This window comes from Myxocyprinus asiaticus, chromosome 38, assembly GCF_019703515.2.
Source record: "Myxocyprinus asiaticus isolate MX2 ecotype Aquarium Trade chromosome 38, UBuf_Myxa_2, whole genome shotgun sequence".
In the NCBI taxonomy this organism is placed as follows: Eukaryota; Metazoa; Chordata; class Actinopteri; order Cypriniformes; family Catostomidae; genus Myxocyprinus; species Myxocyprinus asiaticus.
Genome location: NC_059381.1, coordinates 8,552,383 through 8,574,333, shown reverse-complemented (window position 1 = coordinate 8,574,333; position 21,951 = coordinate 8,552,383). Strand labels below are relative to the sequence as shown.

The following is a 21,951-nucleotide window of genomic DNA, read 5'->3' as shown; positions in this document are numbered from 1 at the left end:
ATTCAATCTATCGTTGTATCTATCTATCGTTGTATCTACCTATCTATCTATCTATCTATCATTCTATCTATCTATCTATCATTCTATCTGTCTATCTATCTATCATGCTATCCATCGTTCTGTGATCTATCTATCTGTCTATCTATCTATCTATCTATCTATCGTTCTGTGATCTATCATTCTATCTATCGTTGTATCTATCTATCGTTGTATCTACCTATCTATCTATCGATCTATCTATCTATCTATCATTCTATCTGTCTATCTATCTATCATGCTATCCATCGTTCTGTGATCTATCTATCTGTCTATCTATCTATCATTCTATCTATCGTTCTGTGATCTATCTATCTATCTATCTGTCGTTCTGTCTATCGTTCTGTGATCTATCTATCTATCTATCTATCTATCTATCTATCATTCTATCTATCGTTCTGTGATCTATCTATCTATCTATCTATCTATCATTCTATCCATCGTTCTGTGATCTATCTATCTGTCTATCTATCTATCTATCTATCTATCTATCGTTCTGTGATCTATCATTCTATCTATCGTTGTATCTATCTATCGTTGTATCTACCTATCTATCTATCGATCTATCTATCTATCTATCTATCATTCTATCTATCGTTCTGTCTATCTATCTATCTATCTATCTATCATTCTATCTATCGTTCTGTGATCTATCTATCTATCTATCTATCTATCTATCTGTCGTTCTATCTATCGTTCTATTGTTCTATCTATCTCTGATGTGTATTAATTGATTTAATAAAATATGGTGAAGACAAACAGTGTATTGTGGTCTGCAGCTGACATGGCACAATTTTATTGGCACACACAGATATGCTAGGTAAAGATACATATATTGTTTTCAAAATGCAAACATGTTTTCATTTAAGGAAATATCTCAAATTAACTTGAACATAGATGTAGCACACAGAATAAGACTAACTCTCAGTATATGTGTGTTTATGCATGTAGATATGTGACATAATTTGAATGACTGTGTGTGTGTGTGTCATTTACAATGTGACAGTTTCTCATAAAAACACTCCTTTTTATCAACATTTTCTCAAAATCACATGACAATCTAGTAGTCCAAGAAGTTTACACTGATTAGGCCTTCAACAAACCACATTCATTGACCCAAGCATTGAGAAAAACATACCGTTATACACCTGTCAGTTTAAAAACAGTAAAAGCAAAAGCCCATTTGAAATTATAGTAGTCAACAGAGAATGTATGTACAGGAGGAGTTTGACAAGGTTGAGCTTATATTTCTGAAATAAATCTTTTTAAATCTCAGTTTTGATATCCATATGACAACTAAAAAAGAACTGATTTGTTAAAAACAAACAGCTGACAGTTTTACATATTTCGCATTCTCAAATGTGCATTTTCATATCAAGTATGAATATTACAATCAACATTTGGCAAATTGCATAATTTCTATATGCATATAGCTTCTGACAAAATTCACATTAAAGTGCTAGATAAGTGATATCTCTTACAGGGGAGTTTCCACAGTTTATATAAATAGCAGTGAGTGAACATTTACAGTAAGCAGTCTTTATTAGTGCAGCTTTGTTGATGTTTCTCAACCCCAGAACTTGGGAAACGGCCAGTTTTTACATCTAACCAATAGGTGTATACAAAAACTGTAGCACCAGAATCAAAAGTAGGACAGCACTTGGGGTTTTCTCATGTAAAAGGTCTCTAAATTCATCTTCGAGGATGACATAGAGATGGTTTGCGTGAGAGGCCAAATGCTAGTTAGATGGAAAACCGGGCCCTTTGATGCACCCTTTAGACTGAAGCTGAGAAAAACTGCATAAGGACTTTAAAAGAGGAAGAACTCTTCTAAGATGTCACATTTAGGGTAGATGGAAGGAGAGTTTGTAATAAAGTGGTGTGCAAAGTACAATAATCCACTTATCAGACCTAAAATATTACATTTTAAACATTAATAATGCTGTATCAATTCTTTATGTTGGGAAGAGGGTGGATGATTTATAGATGTGTATATATTTGTTTACCATAAGACTTGAAGAATAAATTTGCATGCATATTACATGCTTAGGGTTGGCTGGCTAAAAAAGTTCCTCTCATGGGCAAAGAAAATGATATTTGAATTCACTTCATTGGCTGATATTTCGTTTTATAGATAGACAAATAATGGAAAACAGTAAACAAAAAGCAAGTAAAACTAAATGTTTAAAGTAGATAAATATGTTTCAAAGTCATATGTAAATGATGAATTAAACTTAATACCTACTACAACTAGTTAGTTTGTTAAATACTGGCCTTAGAATCGGCCTCTACAAATGAAGAAATCTGTTTGTTCTAAATAATTGTAATCAAATTATACTGTACAATACTTAAACCACTTAATCAACATAAAAATAATCACTATACTATTAAGAAATGTTTCTACATAAACAGAACAAATTTATTCAGAACTGTATAATGTATAATAAGTTTAGTATCAAGCTGTGAAGGTGTATGTGTTTGTGTGTTCGCAGCACTCCACTGCATTGCAGTGGCATGCCATCCCCTGCAGTCGGCCATACTGATGGGTTCTGCATCTGATGAAGAGGTCTGTTGGCTCCCCATAAAAGTGAATTGGCTCAGTTGTTCTCGTTCGTGATGGATCCATTGTGCAAATCTAGAGGAGTGGGAATACAACTCTTTTCCCCTCAAGGTCCATCTTGTTTGTTTCTAAAGAATGAACATGTCTTTATCACTTTCTAAACTCTCCCTCTCTTTGCCTCACACCACTGTGCTGACAGATGGGTCAGACAAGTTGAGTTGGCCCGTAATGTCTGTGGGTGGGAATTGCTGTAGTGAGAGAGAGAGAGAGAGAGAGAGAGACAGGTAGAAAACACATAAAGAATATTAGTGCACCTATTACCTTTACTCCCCCCCCCATAGCCCAGACGAAGTTCCTTCTTTACCCCCAAAGGCAGCACGTAGCAAGTGAATGCAAAATGATGACTCAAACATTCCATCTTTCAGATGTCAACTTAATCTGCCTTTAGGGCATGACTCAGAAGGTTGAGGCTATTACATCCAAAAAGGTTTATAAATATTTTAAAGAGAAGTGTTCTTGCAGCTGTCCTGCTGCCTTAGGAGGTATTCAGAATAATATTAAAAGATGGAAGAAACAGGGTCTCCACTGTGAGATGGTTTTAGGTCACCCAATAACTTTTGTTTTAATCTATTTTTATAGCTACAGTGGCCCCAAAAAGGAAGCCACACTTAAAGGAATATTCCGGGTTCAGTACAAGCGAATCTCAATCGACAGCATTTCAAACGACAAAAATTAATTTCGTCTCGTCCCTCATTTTCTTATAAAAATCAAAAATCTGGGTTACAGTGAGGCACTTACAATGGAAGTGAATGGAGCCAATCTGTAAACATAAAAAAAACTCACTGTTTCAAAAGTGTTGCCACAAAATGTATACAATATGTGTTTTAACATGATTTTGGTGTGATTTAAACACTTGTTAATCTTTTTTGTGTAACATTATATCCAATTTTACAACTTCGTTGCCATGACAACGTAACACCACAGACACTAAAACTCTAAAATGACGATTTACACAACTTTACAGCTTAATTAATACACATGTATTAACAGAAAAATGAATGTACGTGCTTTTATAAGCTTCACATTTCTGTTTAAACTCTCCAAAAATCAGCCCCATTCACTTCCATTGTAAATGCCTCACTGTAACATAGATTTTTGTGGTAATCAGCATTATACCACAAATGCTGGCGACTGAGATTAACTTGTATTGAACACGGAATATTCTTTTAAAATGTATGAAATGTCATTGCATTAGAGAGCAAAATATCAAAATATCAAACCAACTGGCATTATTTTACTTTCTGGTTGTCAAACTTAAGGACATGTTCCGGTAAGTTGGACAACCAGAAAGTGTCCAAATAGTTTTTGTCTTCATTTTATGTTAAACTGCACCTCTGGTTACTCTGCAGGGACATTTGTGTGAACTTGAGGAGAACTAACTTCATACATCCTAAAAACACACTGTGCACACAAGTACCTAATTGCAAAATGGCTAAGAAAAGTTAGTTTTAAGAAAAGCTATAGCATTATTTAAACATACCACTTGGTTTGATATTTTGTTTGATATCTAATGCAATGCCATTCATATATTTTTAATTGTGACTTAGATGTCCAAATAGTTCTTGGGGCTATTCTAAATCTATATCAGCATTTTCAGTTTTGATTTAAAATCTCATTCAGCTGAAGTTCCTGTTTCATCTTTCCCAGCGTAGATGTGTTAGAAGGGCAACAAGCTGTTTTCTCACATGGTCATCTGCAGTGCTGGGCTGGCAAAACACCCAACCACATGCAGGTGCCCAGTCAGAATGGCTTTCATTTTTCATTTCTGTAAGCTATAAAATGTCTCTCAATGAGGCTTGACATGTTGCAACTGCAAGGACAGTTAAATTAATATCATTCAATCAAACGGTATAATTTCATAATGTGTTTTAAATTGATCCTTGCTGTGGCAAAACTGTGAAAGTGAGGCACAGAGAGCTTCTTTGGTTAAACTGTGGGAGCTTTACAGAATTGGGTCAAAACCATAAATGGCTTTTGTCAATAAAGTTCAATTATCTTACAACCTGTCAATCACGACTGACTGCAATGTGCAGTCTGATAACAGTGTGTAAGGAATCAATATTCAATAAGCAGAAATGGGTATACGGATGGAAAAGCAGCAGCAAATGAGTTTTTAGATTGCTTTGCTTTTTTTTTATTTTTATTTTTTTTAAAGAATAACAAATATTCTGCAACAAATAAGGACACATGCATTTTTGGGTGTTTAAGCGTCAGATTCCAAATTTCTGACGAAAACGTATTGTCTATTACTGTACATGTAAGAAAAATAGGAGCTTCAGGTACAGAAACTATTTTCTTGCATTTACTGTATATATAAATATATACATTACTAGTAATTAGCATGTGTCCTCTTTTATAGCTTACTGTTTTTATTGCAATGGCAGTGCAATTAATTAAGCCTCTTATAAATTATAAGATCAAAGATGCAAACAAATTCTAAGGCGAAAACTCTCATCGTCAAAATCATCATCATCATCATCATCATCATATTGCAGAATAGATATATTCAGCAATACTTCTGATGACACCGGAAGGCATTTTTCTTCCCAGCCTTGGTGTTGCATCAAGAATGCCCTTAGCACGGCTTAGAGAGCATGAAAGAGTTCTTGTTATGTTCACTTAGAAGGCTTGCTGTTGGCACTTCCAAATCAAGCCCACAGTGCCCCCTGGTGAGAGACAGTGGATCAGCAAAAGAGACAGTGACTCAGAACAAAGTGTGTGTATCATCACTACCACACAAAAAATGCAACTACTTCTACTAGGGCAACCAAAACACAGTCTCTACTTCTACAACAGATATATTGCATGCTTGCAGAGGAAGATAGAGGCTGTGTAGCATGTACATCATGTGGGGGACGTCAACAGTTATAAATCCATATACATCCATTTATATAGAGAAAGAGGCAACACTGAAATCAAAATAAAAGGATGATTAAACACTGGATGATTACACCGTATTTCTCTTTTCACATAGATTGCAGTGTCCTTTCTTAACCGTTGACCACCCCACCATCCCAAAATTCCAATTTTTCTTATTTATCACCATTGTAAACTTCATTCAGGATTCTCTCTGTGACTGATTTTTTTAAATTGAGTGTTCTGCTAGTGTACATGTACAGTACCTATAAAAAAAAAATCATACTCATTTGGAATAGTCACTTTTTGTCTTGCAGCCTGAAATTAAACATCAATTTATTTCCAGCTTTATTTACAAATGTTGCCTTACCACATTCAAGTAACAAAAAAAATGTAATACTTGATTTAATACTTCGTATAGCTACCTTTTGCTTTAATGACAGTCTTTTAGGATATTTATCTGCTAGCTTTGTGCACCTAGATTGGGGAATATTTGCCCATTCTTCCTTGCGCCATATGGCAGCATCAGAATCCTCCATGGTCAGATGAGACAAAAATGTAACTTTTTGGACTGAACTCCAAGCGCTATATTTGGAGAAAACCAAACACTACACACTGCCCAAAACATATCACGCCTACTGTGAAACATTGTGGTGGCAGCATTATGTTGTGGGGGTGTAGTTGGTCAGGATTGAAGGGAAAATTGATGCACCCAAATTCTTGAGGAAAATCTGTGGCATTCTGCTCGACAACTAAAGATGTGCAGGTGGTTCACCAAGGTTAATTATTCTTTTGTTTTCTCTTTCCAAATTGTTTTGTTTATTATTTTGGGCCAGGGGTCACCCCGAAATCAAAATACCTGCTGCTTTGTTCCATTCTAAAAGCACTTCTTCCAATAAAGCCAATATTTGATTTATGATCTTTGTCTTATTTTTGGGTTTTGGTCTGACGGTTGTGCAAGGAGGTACATCTCCCTTGTATCTGTTGCATCCTAACCCCTAGGGGACGTAACACAAACAGACTGATGGCTGTTATTGAAGCAAAAGGTAGCTCTACGAAGTATTAAATCCAGGTGTATGATCACTTTTCAAACCCTGTTATTCTAGTTGTTCATCTTTAACACATTTCTGGAATGGGTGCCTTTTTTTCGTTACTTAAATGTTGTAAGGTAAAATTTGTAAATATTTTATATAATGGGTTTTTATTTCAGACTGTAAGACAAAAAACAAAAGTGACTATTCTAAAGGGGTATGATGATTTGGTATTGGCACTACAGAACAGTGGACGCCAAATTGTACAGCTGTCCAATTCCTTGCCTCAAAAATACAGAGTTCTATTGATGTCAAAACCAGTTTGATGCTCTTATACAGAACTTGCTGTAAAGGAAGGGAAAAGAACTTAAATCTTGATTGTATAACGGTCTATTAAGGAATAGTTCACCCAAAATGAAACTCTTGTCATCATTTACTCACCCCCATGTCATTTTAAACCTGTATATGCTAAGTCTTCTAAAGCTGTATAACAGACTGCAATTTAAGTGTAAAGTCATGTTGTCGTGTTGTCGTTTTTGGAGCTTGACAGTCCCTGGTCTTTGTCTACTTTCAATGTAGCGTTCCGGGCTTAGAAAAACATGAGGGTCATTTTTGTTTTCGGGTAAACTATTCCTTTAAATCATCTTTGTCAGGACCTTAAATAAAACAAAAGAGAGTTGTTGTTAATTGATGATTCCAAACCCTGAAAGGGAAGCTCTGCTGTTTAAACGAGAAAAGTTAGTCTGCATGGTATCGGTTGCTCTGATCAAACACCACAACACCAAAGCATGCCTTCGAAGGGAACAAACATCGCAAAATTTTGGGAGACTGGTCAAATCAATCACATCAGGCAGGTTACGAGAGCAAGAAACACACACACACCCACACAAATAAACACATCACACAAAAAATTAGGCACACATTTCCACCCACACACTCCACATCCAGAGGTTGCAATAGGAAGAGAAGCAGCCCAGAAACATCAGGCATTGTGCAGCGCCCCCTCCTCTTGGAACAAAACTGCCCTTGGTATAAAACCATGTTTCAAATTCCCTGATTCTTTAGGTCCTAAAACCTTTTGGATTTGCTCTTAAGGATGGCTGTGCGCTTAAGTGAACTAACTAACTGACAGATGGGATCTGGATGGTGACTCAATGGCTGACTGACAGACACGTGGCCATGGCCGAGATGCCAGGAATGGAGGAATAACCAGAGAGGAATGGGACTCTCTTGGTTTTAAGACATGACATGTCATTTAAGACAGAAGAAAGTAGATACAGAGAGAGAAAGACAGATGGGAATAGATGTAGAGAGACCGGCCGAGTAAAAAGAGATGCCATTCCTTAACCTCCTTACCGTGTCTTTGGAGGACCTACGTCTCTTGATGCTGGAGGCCAGGGTTGTACTGATGGACCTAAAAGAGGGTTTCTTTTTTGCGTCGCTGTCTGCTCTACCACTTTTCCTATCCTAAAATAAATATACGTAGAACAATTATTCATGCCCTTTGGCTGGTTTTAAACTGCCAAAACCACACCTCCTAATTCCCCGTTGATAAGCTAACTTTACCCCAACGATCTATAAATGTGAATGGAAGTCAGACTTGTCTTTTGGAGCATTTGACACAAAGCAAAGAGACTACGAATTGGTAGAGAGCAACAGATTTGGTTGCATAAAATGACAGCACTTTCAAATTCTCAAATAAACTTCTTTGTCATCCGTGGTTTAAAACGTAAACATATAAATAGTTTTTGGGACCCCGGTGTTCTTTCCCTCCCACCGTTCAACAAAAGTGCCCCACACAGCTACTCTCTGGCCTCTACAAAAGGTACGAAGGTATAGCACAAGACTGGGTGTGTTTGTGTAAGAAAAGGTCGAATTAAGGTATTCTTACATCCTGAGTCTCTACAGAGGAAGAGGGCTGCATTGGGGAGGAAGAAAGAAAAATAAATGAATATTTATCCACTTGCTTTAAAGATCATATGACTTTAAGATCCGTAAGCAAAGCAGAGGCAGCAAAATGAGCTTGCTTAGGAAATAATGACATCAAAGAAGCCAAGCAGAATTGTAATATCACAAAACAAAACAACACTTTTATAGGGAAGTAGAGCAACCAATAAAATGCCAAAGGAGCATAGTATATAAAATAATACTGATCAATACATGGATACTTATAAGAACCCTCTTTGAGCGTTATACTTTTTGTGAGGTATAACGGAAATTCACCACACACATATGGGAAGTATCAGGGCATCGCAGGGCTGGGTTAAAGGTATGTTCCGGGTTCCATACAAGATAAGCTCAATGGACAGCATTTGTTGCATAATGTCGATTGCCACAAAATAATTTCAACTTGTCCCTTAGTTTTGTATAAAAAAAAGAAGAACCAAAAATCACTATTAGAGTAATGCAGGAAGGAGACAAACGTACTGTATATTCTTCTGCTGATTCAAGTCAGCGGTTTGGCAAACTACCTGCTCAGCTCCAACATGGTCTTAACATGGACGTTACTTCAACCTCTTTTTTTTTGCAGACAAGCTTTATCAGCTTTATCAGAGACTAGTCATAATTATTTTCTTTGGTAATCGACATTATGCCACAAATGCTGTCCATCGAGCTTAACTTGTATTGAACCCTGAACATTCCTTGAAGTGTGGTGTGAATTTCATCTAGACTCATGCAGAGGGCAGTAATAGCAAGGATGTGAATAAAATAAGCAAACTGTGAACAAGCAAACATTTGATATCGGCAAATGGAAGACTTTAGGATCATCTTCACAATTGTTTTGGTCCTTCAAAAATTCCTAGATATCATCTGACGCCCTGCTACCAATTGAAAATCTATCACTTTGCCTAAAAAACTTGGTGACTTATCATAGACAGATAACACACTACTCTTAACATTATTTAACCTTAGGGTGACCATGCGTCCTCTTTTTCAAACCTGAAAAAAGCATCTGGCCAGAATTTAAAAATAGGCTAAAAATGTCTTGGATTTGGCTTTGTCTTCATATTGATGTGCTGTCCAGAGTTAGGGCTATAATACATCTGGTGTATTTGATACTGCACATCAGTTTCACATGTTTACGTATCCTTATGTGATTATTCTGGCAGAGTGCGCACTCTTTCATGGCACTTTTTGCCAGAGTGCTCTGCCGCTCTTATTCAGAAACATCAATAACGTAAGTACACTTTTAAAAGTACGTTCCCCAACTCTGCAAATTATTAAATAATTTATACAATTACTACTTTCATCAGACTCACGCTTACTACGGATTTTAATTTTTAACTGAAAATGTTGACTATATCGAGACAACATCAAATATACTACGTATCAGGGGAATTAAAAATAATATGACGGATAAAAATAAACAATTATGGACATTTTTACAAAGTCCGTCAGATATTTGTAGCGCAACCTCTGTATATGACCTATAAAGCTGGCACTTGCATGTAAAAAATACAATAAACACAGGTCAGGACATGTTAGTGGAGAAACAAGCTCTGCGTCTCTACTCATATACTATCCATACTAAATATTATATGAAAAGCAACATCAGCTAAATGAGAGTTTGTCATAAAAATTTTATTTTCAAGGAAGTACACTTGGGAACATCAGGAGGACTAACACGTGTGAAGTGTAGTAGTATGACATCTGATCTTTCCAGTTTTAAATTTATGTTGTTGTATTTTATTTTATTGCAATTATTAAATGTATTCATTTTAATGTTAATTAAATGTATTAAATAAATTTAATGAATAACACCCCCATAATGGACAACAGCAATATGGTCACCCTATTTAACTTTCAATTTTTATGTTTTTCTTCTAAGAAAAAGGAAATAATGAGCCATATTAGGCTTTGGTCAGAACACTGTCTGTGTATTAGCATGCTGGATCCACGCAGTCCACCGGCACAGAGACTTATATGCAACTTGCTGCAAGCCTTGACATAATGTCATGAGAGAACGTTCACGCTTCATTTAGTTTTGCATCCTCTTTTTTGTTTTTTTCTCTTTTGTTTTTCCTGAAGGCAATGCACTTCTGAAAGGGTTTTGCTCCAACAGAAAAAACATTAGCCATTATATTGTAGGCAGGATATGCTTTTGACATATATTTGCTATTGAGACAAGAGAGGAATAGCCCAGCGGAAAATGCTACAGAATGGGCAGGTTATCAGAAGTGCAGTGTTCCCGTTACACAGTTTTCTATATGAAGGTGCAATACACGCATATGCAGATAATGGATTTGAATATGAACAATTATATATATATATATATATATATATATATATATACACACACACACACACTACCGGTCAAAAGTTTTGAAACACTCATTCTTTATTATAATTGTTTTTCACATTTTAGAATAATAGTAAAGTCATCAAAACTATGGAATAACATAAATGGAACTATGGGAATCATGTTGTGACTAAACAAAATCCAAAATAAATTAAAACTGTGTTATATTTTTGCATCTTCAAAGTAGTCACCCTTTGCCTAGAATTTGCAGACATGTAGTCATTTTCTCAACCAACTTCTTGAGGTATCACCCTGGGATGCTTTTTAAACAGTATTGAAGGAGTTCCCATCTATGATGGGCACTTATTGGCTGCTTTTCTTTATTATTTGATCTAAGTCATCAATTTCAAAAAACGTATTATTTATTATTACATTTTAGTTTTATAATGACATAAATTAATATGGTGGCACAATTATATTTTTGTCTACAAAACTAATTTCAAACATTTAAGCATACACCTTCAGATCAAAAGATTTTTAAGATCATGAGAAACATTTCAGTCAAGTGTTTCAAAACTTTTGACCGGTAGTGTATATGTATTCACAATGGTGTAGATTTGGCTTGAACATTGGGGTGGGGTTGCAGTGTGAAGCATTTACTTGTTTCCAATGATCATGGTATAAATATTGGGGGGGTGACCATGACAAATGCTTCACCCCCATCCCCCCTGGAATCTACGCCCTTGTGTATCCAAACAGAACATTTATAATGTTGTCATACACAAGCTTCCAATAAAGTTGCCACCATCAACAAATTGTGTTAATTCCTATGCAGAAAGGAAAAGATGACAAACAATTCTGATAGACAAACTATCAGCATTAGCATAATATTCAGTTCAAACATAATTCTAATTTTTATCTGGCATAATTGGATTCTCCTTCTAAGCCACACATTTAAAGTCAACAGGAAACAGTATGCTCAACACATGTTACTTCTGAACTGTGATGCATTTCCTAGTGAAACAGGATAATCAACAAGAAAAACCTTTCTTTCTTTTTTTTTATCCACTAATAATTGATTAAAAAGTGATCTCTATATGACAGGTGGGTGGAGGGGTTGGCAGAACAGTAAAAGGAGATATCATTTGAAAAGGAAAGTTGTTTCAGAGTAAGTAATTACATTTTGATGAAAGATTACGAAGACAGTTTTTTGTTATTTATTTAAAATAATGTGCACCAATAACACAATCACAATAAGATCAGGAACATGGATTAAGCAAGTAAATTGGGTCGGTTTTTATTTCACGTTGACTTTAAAGTATATTGGAGCTCCCCAGTTTGTGTTTGCTCGTCCTTTCTCCATAAGAGCCTACATGCATATACATACAAAGACAATTATACAAGTAATTGTGTAAGGCAGATGACAGACACTGACAAGATATTGACCTGCTGACAAAGACAAGTGACTGTGATCTTACCTGACACTGTCACTGCTGTTTATTTTATGGCAGCAGTGGTGACCTTTTGCCATTTTGAATCAAGAAGCAGCTTGAGGATCTCACAGCCTCATTTTTCGTCTGCCCCACCCCCCACCAAATACAGTATCACAGTCCCGCTGGGAAAACATCCCAGGACTTCCCACTGGAAGACATTGTCCTCAAAGGACACACAGATGCCTGAGCAAGAGCTTGTAGCAGACATTTAGATTGTATTACATTAGCATGGGTTTGCGCTGGATATGGCCTATAACATTTGCTGTGGCTATTGTTGAATGATATTTCCTTCAGATTTAAAGTGATCTCTCTTGTACTGTTTGTTTAAATGGTATAAGTCACGACTCTTTGGGGTTTGAGGCTGGGACTAACACATATTGCTGACATCTGTTGCTAATTGGTGCCAATCAGTGCTCTATGCTGTCAGCAGTGCAGCATATTGACATCAATTTGGTTGTCACCATTATTTTATTTGCCAAACTATACAGCATAAACTAAGGTGTAATCTTGTAAACTGTAAAGTTTAGTGGTACAGTGCAATACGTATCAGTTTTGCAGTTGAGCTATTTCTATTTCATCAGACCTAAATAAGCTGAAGTGGCAAAAAGAAGCATTTACTTGGTTCATGCCATGAAAGCAGCTTCACATTAGGATGAATAACTAGGCATATCAGCTATTCTAAATATACTTATTCGTGTAGCAAGGATGAGGTGGCAAAAAGATGGATCAGCTTGTTTTACATACTAAAGATGGAGTCCCAGCCGCACCCACAGCTTGACTCCCTGAGCTCTCCTTATTGTCCTATTGGGACAGACAAAAAGAAGGAGGCTGACTGAACCTGAGCAGTCTGTCCTGCTGACCAAAAAAAAAAAAAAAAATAAAAATGGTTTAAACCAGCCTAGTTTGGTTTATTGGTCTTAGCTGGTCTCCCAGCTCCTGGTGGGGTTTGTTTGGTTTGCTGGTTTTAAAGGGGTTTTGGGCACTTCTCAGCTGGTCAGTCTGGGACCATCTTAAAATGTTTTTTTTAGGCTGGTTTAAGCTGGGTGGATAATTTCAGAACAGCCCTGGAAATTGGGGAGAGGCTGTTTTATTTATATTGGCCCTGTTGGAAACCCAGGACCAAGTATGAGGACCATTAATAAGAAGAGTGTACCCAAGGATCTATTTTTAACAAAGGCGTGTATAAAGAGTTTGTGCACTAAAGCCCCTTGACAAAAATTGGTCCTTTGTAAAAGTCCGCTTGGAGGCCGTTCTCTCATTTTCACCCTTCTTTTTACCTCTTGTGTTGTAGGATGGAGCTGTCTTACCTGTAGGTTCTTCCTCCAAACATTGACGGCCGCAAAGGCTAGCTGCATCTGCTTCCTGCGGGCGTCTTTATGGCGCTTGTACGCAATCTCAATGAAGATGAGAAAGATCCCTGCTGCAATGCCTCCAGCAACTAGCATAAAGACCCCTGTGAATGAGACAGACGAATAAAATTGTCAGACAATTCACAGAGGTGAGACCATTTTCTTCGAATCAACACACAGAGGAACTGAATGGAGTGCAGCCTCTGTGTGATGGAGACCTATATATCGCTCACATTTTTAGGGCCTGCTGCTGAAAACCATGCAAAATGGATGGATGTTAGACACCAATGATCTCGTTAAAAATGTGAACAACAGCACAGGTGAGCATTAAAACAACATTTAAAGGCATTGGACAAAAAAAGGCCTCAAAAACCTTACCTACAGTACCTTTTTTGTCCAATCTCTTTTAGGTTCTCGGTACCTGTGAGTGGACCATACCTGCCATATTCTCAAAAGTGAGTGTGGCTGGGGCATTGCTTCTTGAGTCACACTCCTGGTATCTCACCCAGGTTTTATCTAGGTCCTCCATGAAGCCATTCTCATGGGAACTGCAATGGGGTGGTGGGAAGCAGGAAAAGAAGTTCAAAAGTTAATACATTGCTTTTGGTAGAAGGTACTGTCAAATTCCACAGAAAAGTCACAATCACTAGAACTAAACACAAACACATATATGTTCAAGCACACATAGACAACAGAGCCCGGATGGAAGAGGGTAAATACACAGAGAGATGACAAGTAAGGTTTCAATGGTCAGATTTGTTGTAAAACATTAAACTATACAGAAGCGTACAATATGCTGCTTCGGCTGGGACAGACCTGAGAATAGCCAGGGACACATTCTGTTTCCAGGGGCTGTCCTTACGCATGCCTATGCCAAAGCCCGAACGGAAAAACAGCTCTCCCGTGGTCACCAGGTCGCACTTCTGCGAGGCTTCAAACTCCAGCACCGCAGAGTCCCAGATGAAAGCATGCAGCTTGCTGTGGGGGCAGGGGGAAGGGAGGAGGACGGGAAGGGTGGGGGGTTACGGTGCAACAGTACAGTGAGAAACAACACACTTGTGGCACCCACCCACCCCTCTTGTGCAGCTTGTGTTACCAGAAATCAAAGGCAAATGAAATCCAATGCCGGATGAGTGGAGTTTTGTCCCCCATTGGATTCCCAGAATGACGTTTTTGCAGAAAACCTGAAAGAGGTGTTCTTCAGCTAATTGTTAATATATTTATGTGTGGCTGCTTATGGGCTGGGTTGTGGGCCAGGGTCACAGGTCAGTGCAGTAAGTGCTGGCACTGATTTATACACCTGAGACCTGCAGGCCCAGGACCATTGAGACTGACTTACAGACTGACCATGGGGCCAACCCTGCTGGTGTCTACCCCACAGGGACTCACTTGTCCCGAACAGCCTGGATGGCTTCAGCGGCGCTCTCGTAGTTATGCTTCTCCATGTGGCGGTACATGGTGCTCAGCTCAACCTGACGGCGGAAGTAAATATCCACCGAGCTTTGCTTTACTGTAGCATAAATGAACTTGTCTGATGGGTTCCTCAGCTGAAAAAAAAAATAAAAAATTGTACAGATGAAAGCTAACACTTCAAGTCATAGAGGAAACCTGCTGAAAAGACCAGCATCCACACTAATATGTTTTCCTTTGAAAACTCTGTTTCCTAATGTCATCATTTTCCAAAGTATGTAGAACTAGAGAGCATTTTTCGAAAACCTTAGTTTTTGGTGAATAAAAATGCCATTCCAGTGGGAACGAGAGGCATAAACGTAGCTAAATCAATGCATTTTCAACCGGAAACGTAGTACTGTGGACGTTGCCTTAGACTAACATTGCCTTAGACTAGCATAACTTTGTTGCTGGTCCAGAATTTTCCATACTGCTTGTTTATGGACCAACATAAAATGCTGGTCAACCAGCATGATCTTTCTAATGGAGCTGGTAGTGCAATGAAGTCTTGCTGTTTAAGGTAGATAAAACTGATGTGTGTAATTTTCCTGACGTCAACTATATGTAAGACTTTTGTTGGTTGATTCCACCTAAAAATGTAATACTGTGGCTATCAAAACAGTAGAAAAGCATACCCTTGGGTCGTTGATGCCGGTGATGCGCTCCTCAGGCCGGTCCAACACCAGAAAGGCAGCCAGATTGGCAGTATAAGAGGCTACTATGATCATAGCGAAGCCAGCCCACACCATTCCCAGAATTCTTGCTGAAAAACTACGTGGGGCACCTGGATAACATATACATAGTCAAACATATGTATAATAAAAATATTTAATGTATATTTTTTTATAATTTAACATGATCATAAATAGAGTTGGACTTTCATAACACCTTCTCCAATTCCAGAGTTCAACAAGACTCCCCAAGAAAACCACATAGCTGAAGATAAGGTGAGGGCATCCTCTTCTTCTTCTTCACTGTTTACTTTAAACCTTCCAAATGGGCTGGGAAAACCAGGCGAGACAACGAAGATGGTGAGAGTAGACTCAAGACTACCCAAGTGGCCTTGGGTACAATAAATGCTTCAGTATCCCAATGGGAAAGATCTTCTCAAGACACATAGCATTGACCAAAATGGGCACAGACAGAACAATCAAGATGTTGAAGTAAGGCAAAGAGATGGAGAGCAGACAGGAAAAGAGACCAGGCTCACTGAGTGCAGCCACCCAACCTCCCCCACCTCCATGACACTGACAATGGCACGTGTTCAGTACTCTCATGTACTTTCATGTACTCTCATGAAAGATCCTGCAACAAAGGTGCTACATGACTCCAAATGAGTTAAACCAACTACCTACAGAACAGAACAAACAACATGCGCACACATAGCCACCCAATGGACAACCCATATGGAACAGCTAGCCACCCCTCAACCCAACGTTTCTTGTACCTGAACCGGTCTAGTAGGTAAAGCATCACCGCCACCACATGCACCGATAGACCCACCAGTAGCCACAGTGTGCTTTGGAATGGCTGCATGAACGAGTCCAGCGTACTGCGAGGAATTTCCTGAAACACACAGTGCATGGTCACTCAAATCATGCAAACATTTATCGCATTTCAGTCAGGATGTTTACATGCACTGTAAAAGTTTGATTTTAATCAGACTAAAACAATAATTCGTATTTTTAAAATGTCAGGTAAACTCTTTGGTCCAACTGAAATCTGTACGATTTTTGCAAAGTCCCATTAACAGATCTAGATATTGCGATTTTAGTTCAGCTTTGTCCAGCATGTGTGCACATTAATCAAACCATAATTGGCCTCGGTGTTGTGTGTATACTGCTAAAGACAGAAGTGACATGCGACATGTACAGTATTTAACACGGAAGTTGAACACACCACAAAGGTAGAGGTATTATGGCCAATACTAGGAACATAATTTGTTTGGACAGATAGGGAGAGAGCAATTATGTTGTTGTTGCAGCTGAACAAGCTGAACATTCTTGAACATATGGAGAACTTTTTAAACTTAATATAAATATAAAGTATAAAACTAAATATTAAATTACACATTGGGCTCTATTTAAGTGACCATGCTAAGTGCAGCGTTATGCGCAATGACCGTACGCTATATGTAGAGCAATTAGAGCGCTAATTCAATGTGCAATTTTTGCTCCAGCGCACAGCTCAAGTGGCTGTGGATGGGAGTGTTTGCGCTATCTGTTGGTATGCAAATTAAATGTAAATGAAGTGCCACAAAGCGCAATTTGCTATTTTCCTGAAAAATACTGTAGTTCATTGTGCTAAGACATTTGAGAAGCACTAAAATCAGTTCCTGCATTTGCAATTTGGGGATTTCACCAGCAGGTGCTAATTAAGTCCATGTCCAAAGTCTGATAATATAGTGGAACTTTAAATAATGTCCCTGAAAATCACTGTTGTAACCTTTTTATGAAACAAAAAGTTATGGGATTTGTGTTAAAATTTCTAGAGGTCATGGTTTATTTTTTCAATTATTATTATGTTTAGGGAATACTTACAATTGTACTTAAGATCTCATTTATATTTATCTAAAAAAAACAAAAAAACATTTATATCTAAATTGACCAGTAGAAGTGAAGTGCATGCAAAAATCCCTTGATCCACAGCCTAACCTGGAAAGCTGATACAATCACTGTTAATGCTAGCCATGATTTGTGTGTCAGTTGATGAAAATGTTTAATAATACTTACATTCTCTATAATTTAAGGCATCCTACATCCAAATCCACCTTTTCGATGCGTATAAAAGCAGCGTGGCACTGTCAACAAGGACGCAGTTAATCCACGAAAGAAAGTCCATATTTCTATTCTTCTAATTCATTGCATACAGTCCATTTACACTACCAACTTCTTATGAATGTGCTGTCTTTGTTTATATTGCTAATGCTTGACAAGGAATGGACTGTATAAAAGGAGGCAGATGGTGCAATGACCGGAAAAAAAAACCCTCAGAGTTAAATTGCACTTGACCCAGCCCATTTGCACTTTGCGTGCACAATTTTACCAAACCCACTAGCACCTAGAATTAGCGAATGCTTGCACGAAAATGCCAAAATTTAATGACTATGCCCATTGACTTAAAGCATAGCGCGGCACTTAGCGTTAGTGCTTTTAAAATAGGGCCCATTGTGTCATGTATACTTGGACAGATGAAAACTGTAGCTCAACTACGCAACCTTTTTTTTTTTAGTTAATTCATCAATTCCACAGCTGTGAAGATTGGTTGTGATACTCTATGAATGTTCTAATATGAAAGGACAGATATAATGTGGAATAGTGGAATTGTACCTTTTTCACGAGGATAGTGAGTCCTTGGTATTTAAAAGGCTTGGAAAATTCTATGTACTGGGCTCGTTCATTGTTAATTGTCAATGGAGCAACAATCATATCTGCAAGGCCACCCAGGAGCTCACCCATCATGCCATTCCATTCCTTCTTGTTACTGTTATTCACCTGAGACCAACAAAAACAAATCTCTTTTTGATAAACAAAAAGACATGTAATTTGTATTTCATATACTATAATACAAATGTTTCTATTGCTTTAGCTTGAGACAATGAGAACTGAACTTACTCTTTCCTGTGTTCCAAATTTTCCATCTGCCACTAGGTGCACTTCATAGGTGAAGTTCATGGTCATTGCCAACTTGATCAGAAGGTCAACACAAAACCCATAACAACATTGGGGAACTATTGGGCGTCCTGTAACCAAACCAGAAAAGGTGAAATTTCATTCCATCTGACAAAAATAGATCTGGAAAGATCACTATTTGAAAGCGCACACCCTCAATCCACTCACACCAAAGCTAAAATCACTTGCTTATTAATAGATTGTGTGTTTTTTATTTTAGATGGCAGCGCTCGCGAGTGCTAGATGATATTGAGGCCTGATCAATTTAATTTCCATAAATTCAACTTTAGATTTGCTACTCAGCCAGCCATAGATTTTTTTGTAAAATTATAACTAAATAAAATATTAACAAGCTTTGTGAATCAATTTCCAATTCATCTGTGTTACTGGCTGAACTGAAGCTGTACTAACCACAACTCTTGCAGTCAAAATGGATGTACTTCCACCAGCATCTAAGATAGGTACACACAATCCTTCTATAATGACTTTCACACTTTACCTATAACTTATATAGGCTGCAGCATAAGGCACACCCACAACTGTCACCACACTCAAAGCAGAATGCCACGATGGAAGCCAAAACGACACACACGTCGTTTGCAATCACCCAGCTCATGCACACACATTTTGGAATAAGCAGAAATGGCCACACACTTAAAATATCAAACACACACACAATCTGCATTAATATGCAGAAACTTTCCCTCAAACTCACAGACACACATGCCCATAGCTATGGTCGCGCTTGCATACTTGCTACATTCATACATATATAAATACCTACTGCATATATATGTATGTATGTATCTCCTGACGGTGAATGTAGAAAAGCACAGTGACAATATAAACGTCCCTGATGTGTTACCTGGGATGGTCTCATTTGGTCCAGTGCAGATCACCTTTTTAATTAAGACTCCATTAGGTGTGTACTCCTCTTTGCAGGTCCCATCCAGCGAAGTTGGCTTTACATACACAAATGGTTCCTGATGAATGGTCACTATCTGCAATAGATGAACAGGATTTAGTTTAGCTGCCCTGAGACCAGTTGTTTTGTTGTAACTTCTTTTTTCTTCTTTTTTTTTTTATAAATTCAGTGGACCTTTGATCCTAAATTTTTTGATAAATGTAGGGACAATAAGTCAAGGTACCATGCTAGTTAGCCTGGTACAGTTAGCCTGTACTGGTAGATGCTGTAACTACACACAAAAAAAAGAAGAAGCAAAATGTAAGGTTCTCTACTGACAGTCATTCAAAGTAGCAGTGTTCTTTCTGACTAAATATTTTTTTAAATATATTTCATTTTATTATAGATGTTTTGTCAGTCAATTATAATTAAGGAGGGCTTTTGAAAGCCTGAAATTTACTTTTTATTTTTATTCTTATTTTTAATATATTTTATATTGTGCTGCCTTTGACAGCTCAGGATAGTCGATAGTAAAGACCTTGGGACTGTGTGTGTCCTTGTGGTGCCATCAGCCAATCAGCATGTCAGGACCTAATTTTTATGTGGCTCTAGAGAGGTAAGTCACTTGACATTTTATAGTTCAGGTGATTGGGGAATGCACTAGCCGAGCAAATGCCATTGAGATGAAAGTGAATGCTAACAGATAGCTCTCTCCAGGCATTATAGACCTCCTTGTGACAGGAGTAAACCCTGTACCTTTAATCTGGTTGACATCTGGAATCCTCTCGGCCTCTCCGTTTCACCTCCGGGCCAAATGATCTTCCTCTGTTTATTCATCACCACCTGATGAAGCAATAAGTTATATGAAATAATTAGCTGGCTCATCATATCTATTATAATCTTTGTTTAATCCTCTGATCTAAAATAATTTAGCCAGATGCCCAAAAGTGACAATACAGAGTTAGCTTTGAATACAATTATGACACACTTATGGCCTGGAAATTAAGTCCAGGCCTGAAAGTCTATCATGTATGTCTGTGTGGTGCACAGGAAGTAATGCAAGATTCAGGATCCATATAATGAAAATATAAATTAAAGACAGGAGACTGGTTTCAAAACCTAGTGAGCTGCCTCGCTGTCTACTGCCTACATAGGCAGCTATCCACTAAGGCAGCATCAACTTACAAAACAGCACCAAAAAGAACCATGGTTATGTCTTTTTTTATTACATACACTCACTTAGCACTTTATTAGGAACAATATGGTCCTAATAAAGTGCCTGACGTGGTTCTCTGCTGTTGTAGCCCATCCGACTCAAGGTTCGACATGTTGAGCATTCGGCATGCTATTCTGCTCACTATAATTGTACAGAGCGGTTATCTGAGTTACTGTAGCCTTTCTTTCAGCTCGAACCAGTGTGGCCATTCTCCACTGACCTGGTTTTCTTGGAAGAACCTTGGAGTACCATGTAAATACCATGGTACATGAATTTTAGTACCATGGTAAATATCAAAATATCATGGTATAACTATCTGATACCATCACTGTACCATAACCACCAGAGGACCTTTTGTAAGGACCCTCATAAGTGACTGATTTGGAATGCTCTCTTGGAGACTCAACTCACAATAGATTTCAATGACGTTTGGAGATAGAATGTTGCTAAGCTAACAGTGCGATACTATAATAAGCAAGAGAATACATAGCATTCAAAAATATTGTGTAAAATAGTCCATTGTAAATTAGACTAAACTGCTTTTTTATTGATACTTGTCAATATAATATGAAATATAATATTTATATATTATAATCATTCAACATTTAGCTTCACCAGTTTGAATAGATTTTTTCACACATAATTAGCTGCCTACCTTTTGGAACAGATTTTGTGTCTGGAGTGCTCTTAAACTGCTTCCTACAAAGGCAGCTCTCTAGGTTTTGGAACAGAACGATTGACAGAGAAAGCTCATACCTGTGTTCCATTGTAGATGCCAACTTGTATCAGTCTGCTTTTTTGGTAGTTCAGAATGCTGTAATGTGCATATTTTCTATCTCCGTCGTCATTGAACTCTACACGTCCTGTCAGGCCCTCTGGGTACTTCGATGACATCAACACTCTATGGAACACAGCCAGTGGTGAACTGTGAGTAACTTATGAGTATGGTTATGATGCATGAATTGCATAGATGAACAATCATGTGTTGTGACAGCACATTAGATCACAGTGAACAAAACCTATCAAAGAATGAGACAGTTGTCTCCTCAAGCAAAATCCATCAAATTAAAAAGGGTCTGGATGCAC

At 37.7% G+C, this 21,951-nt stretch overlaps 2 protein-coding genes across 9 annotated transcripts in view; one reads left to right on the top strand and one right to left on the bottom strand.

The window, feature by feature from the left end:
* Positions 1–21,951, top strand: part of LOC127428617 (transcription factor TFIIIB component B'' homolog) — a 169,498-nt gene that overhangs the window by 43,819 nt on the left and 103,728 nt on the right. The gene's annotated exons all lie outside the window — the stretch shown is intronic.
* Positions 803–21,951, bottom strand: part of grin1a (glutamate receptor, ionotropic, N-methyl D-aspartate 1a) — a 32,009-nt gene continuing 10,860 nt past the window's right edge. For 2 of the 8 annotated variants that reach the window (XM_051677066.1, XM_051677068.1), the window contains 15 exons: positions 21,622–21,766; positions 20,406–20,492; positions 19,602–19,746; positions 18,689–18,819; positions 18,404–18,568; positions 16,522–16,640; positions 15,963–16,075; positions 15,710–15,858; positions 15,015–15,172; positions 14,442–14,603; positions 14,064–14,173; positions 13,584–13,729; positions 8,435–8,461; positions 7,900–8,010; positions 803–2,844 (listed from right to left, as the gene is read on the bottom strand). In XM_051677066.1, coding sequence (XP_051533026.1) covers positions 2,776–2,844; positions 7,900–8,010; positions 8,435–8,461; positions 13,584–13,729; positions 14,064–14,173; positions 14,442–14,603; positions 15,015–15,172; positions 15,710–15,858; positions 15,963–16,075; positions 16,522–16,640; positions 18,404–18,568; positions 18,689–18,819; positions 19,602–19,746; positions 20,406–20,492; positions 21,622–21,766 — 1,837 coding nt within the window. In that variant the 3' untranslated portion in view covers positions 803–2,775. The remainder of the gene's footprint in view (positions 2,845–7,899; positions 8,011–8,434; positions 8,462–13,583; positions 13,730–14,063; positions 14,174–14,441; positions 14,604–15,014; positions 15,173–15,709; positions 15,859–15,962; positions 16,076–16,521; positions 16,641–18,403; positions 18,569–18,688; positions 18,820–19,601; positions 19,747–20,405; positions 20,493–21,621; positions 21,767–21,951) is intronic. The other 6 variants (XM_051677067.1, XM_051677070.1, XM_051677073.1 and 3 more) reach the window with 4 other exon arrangements.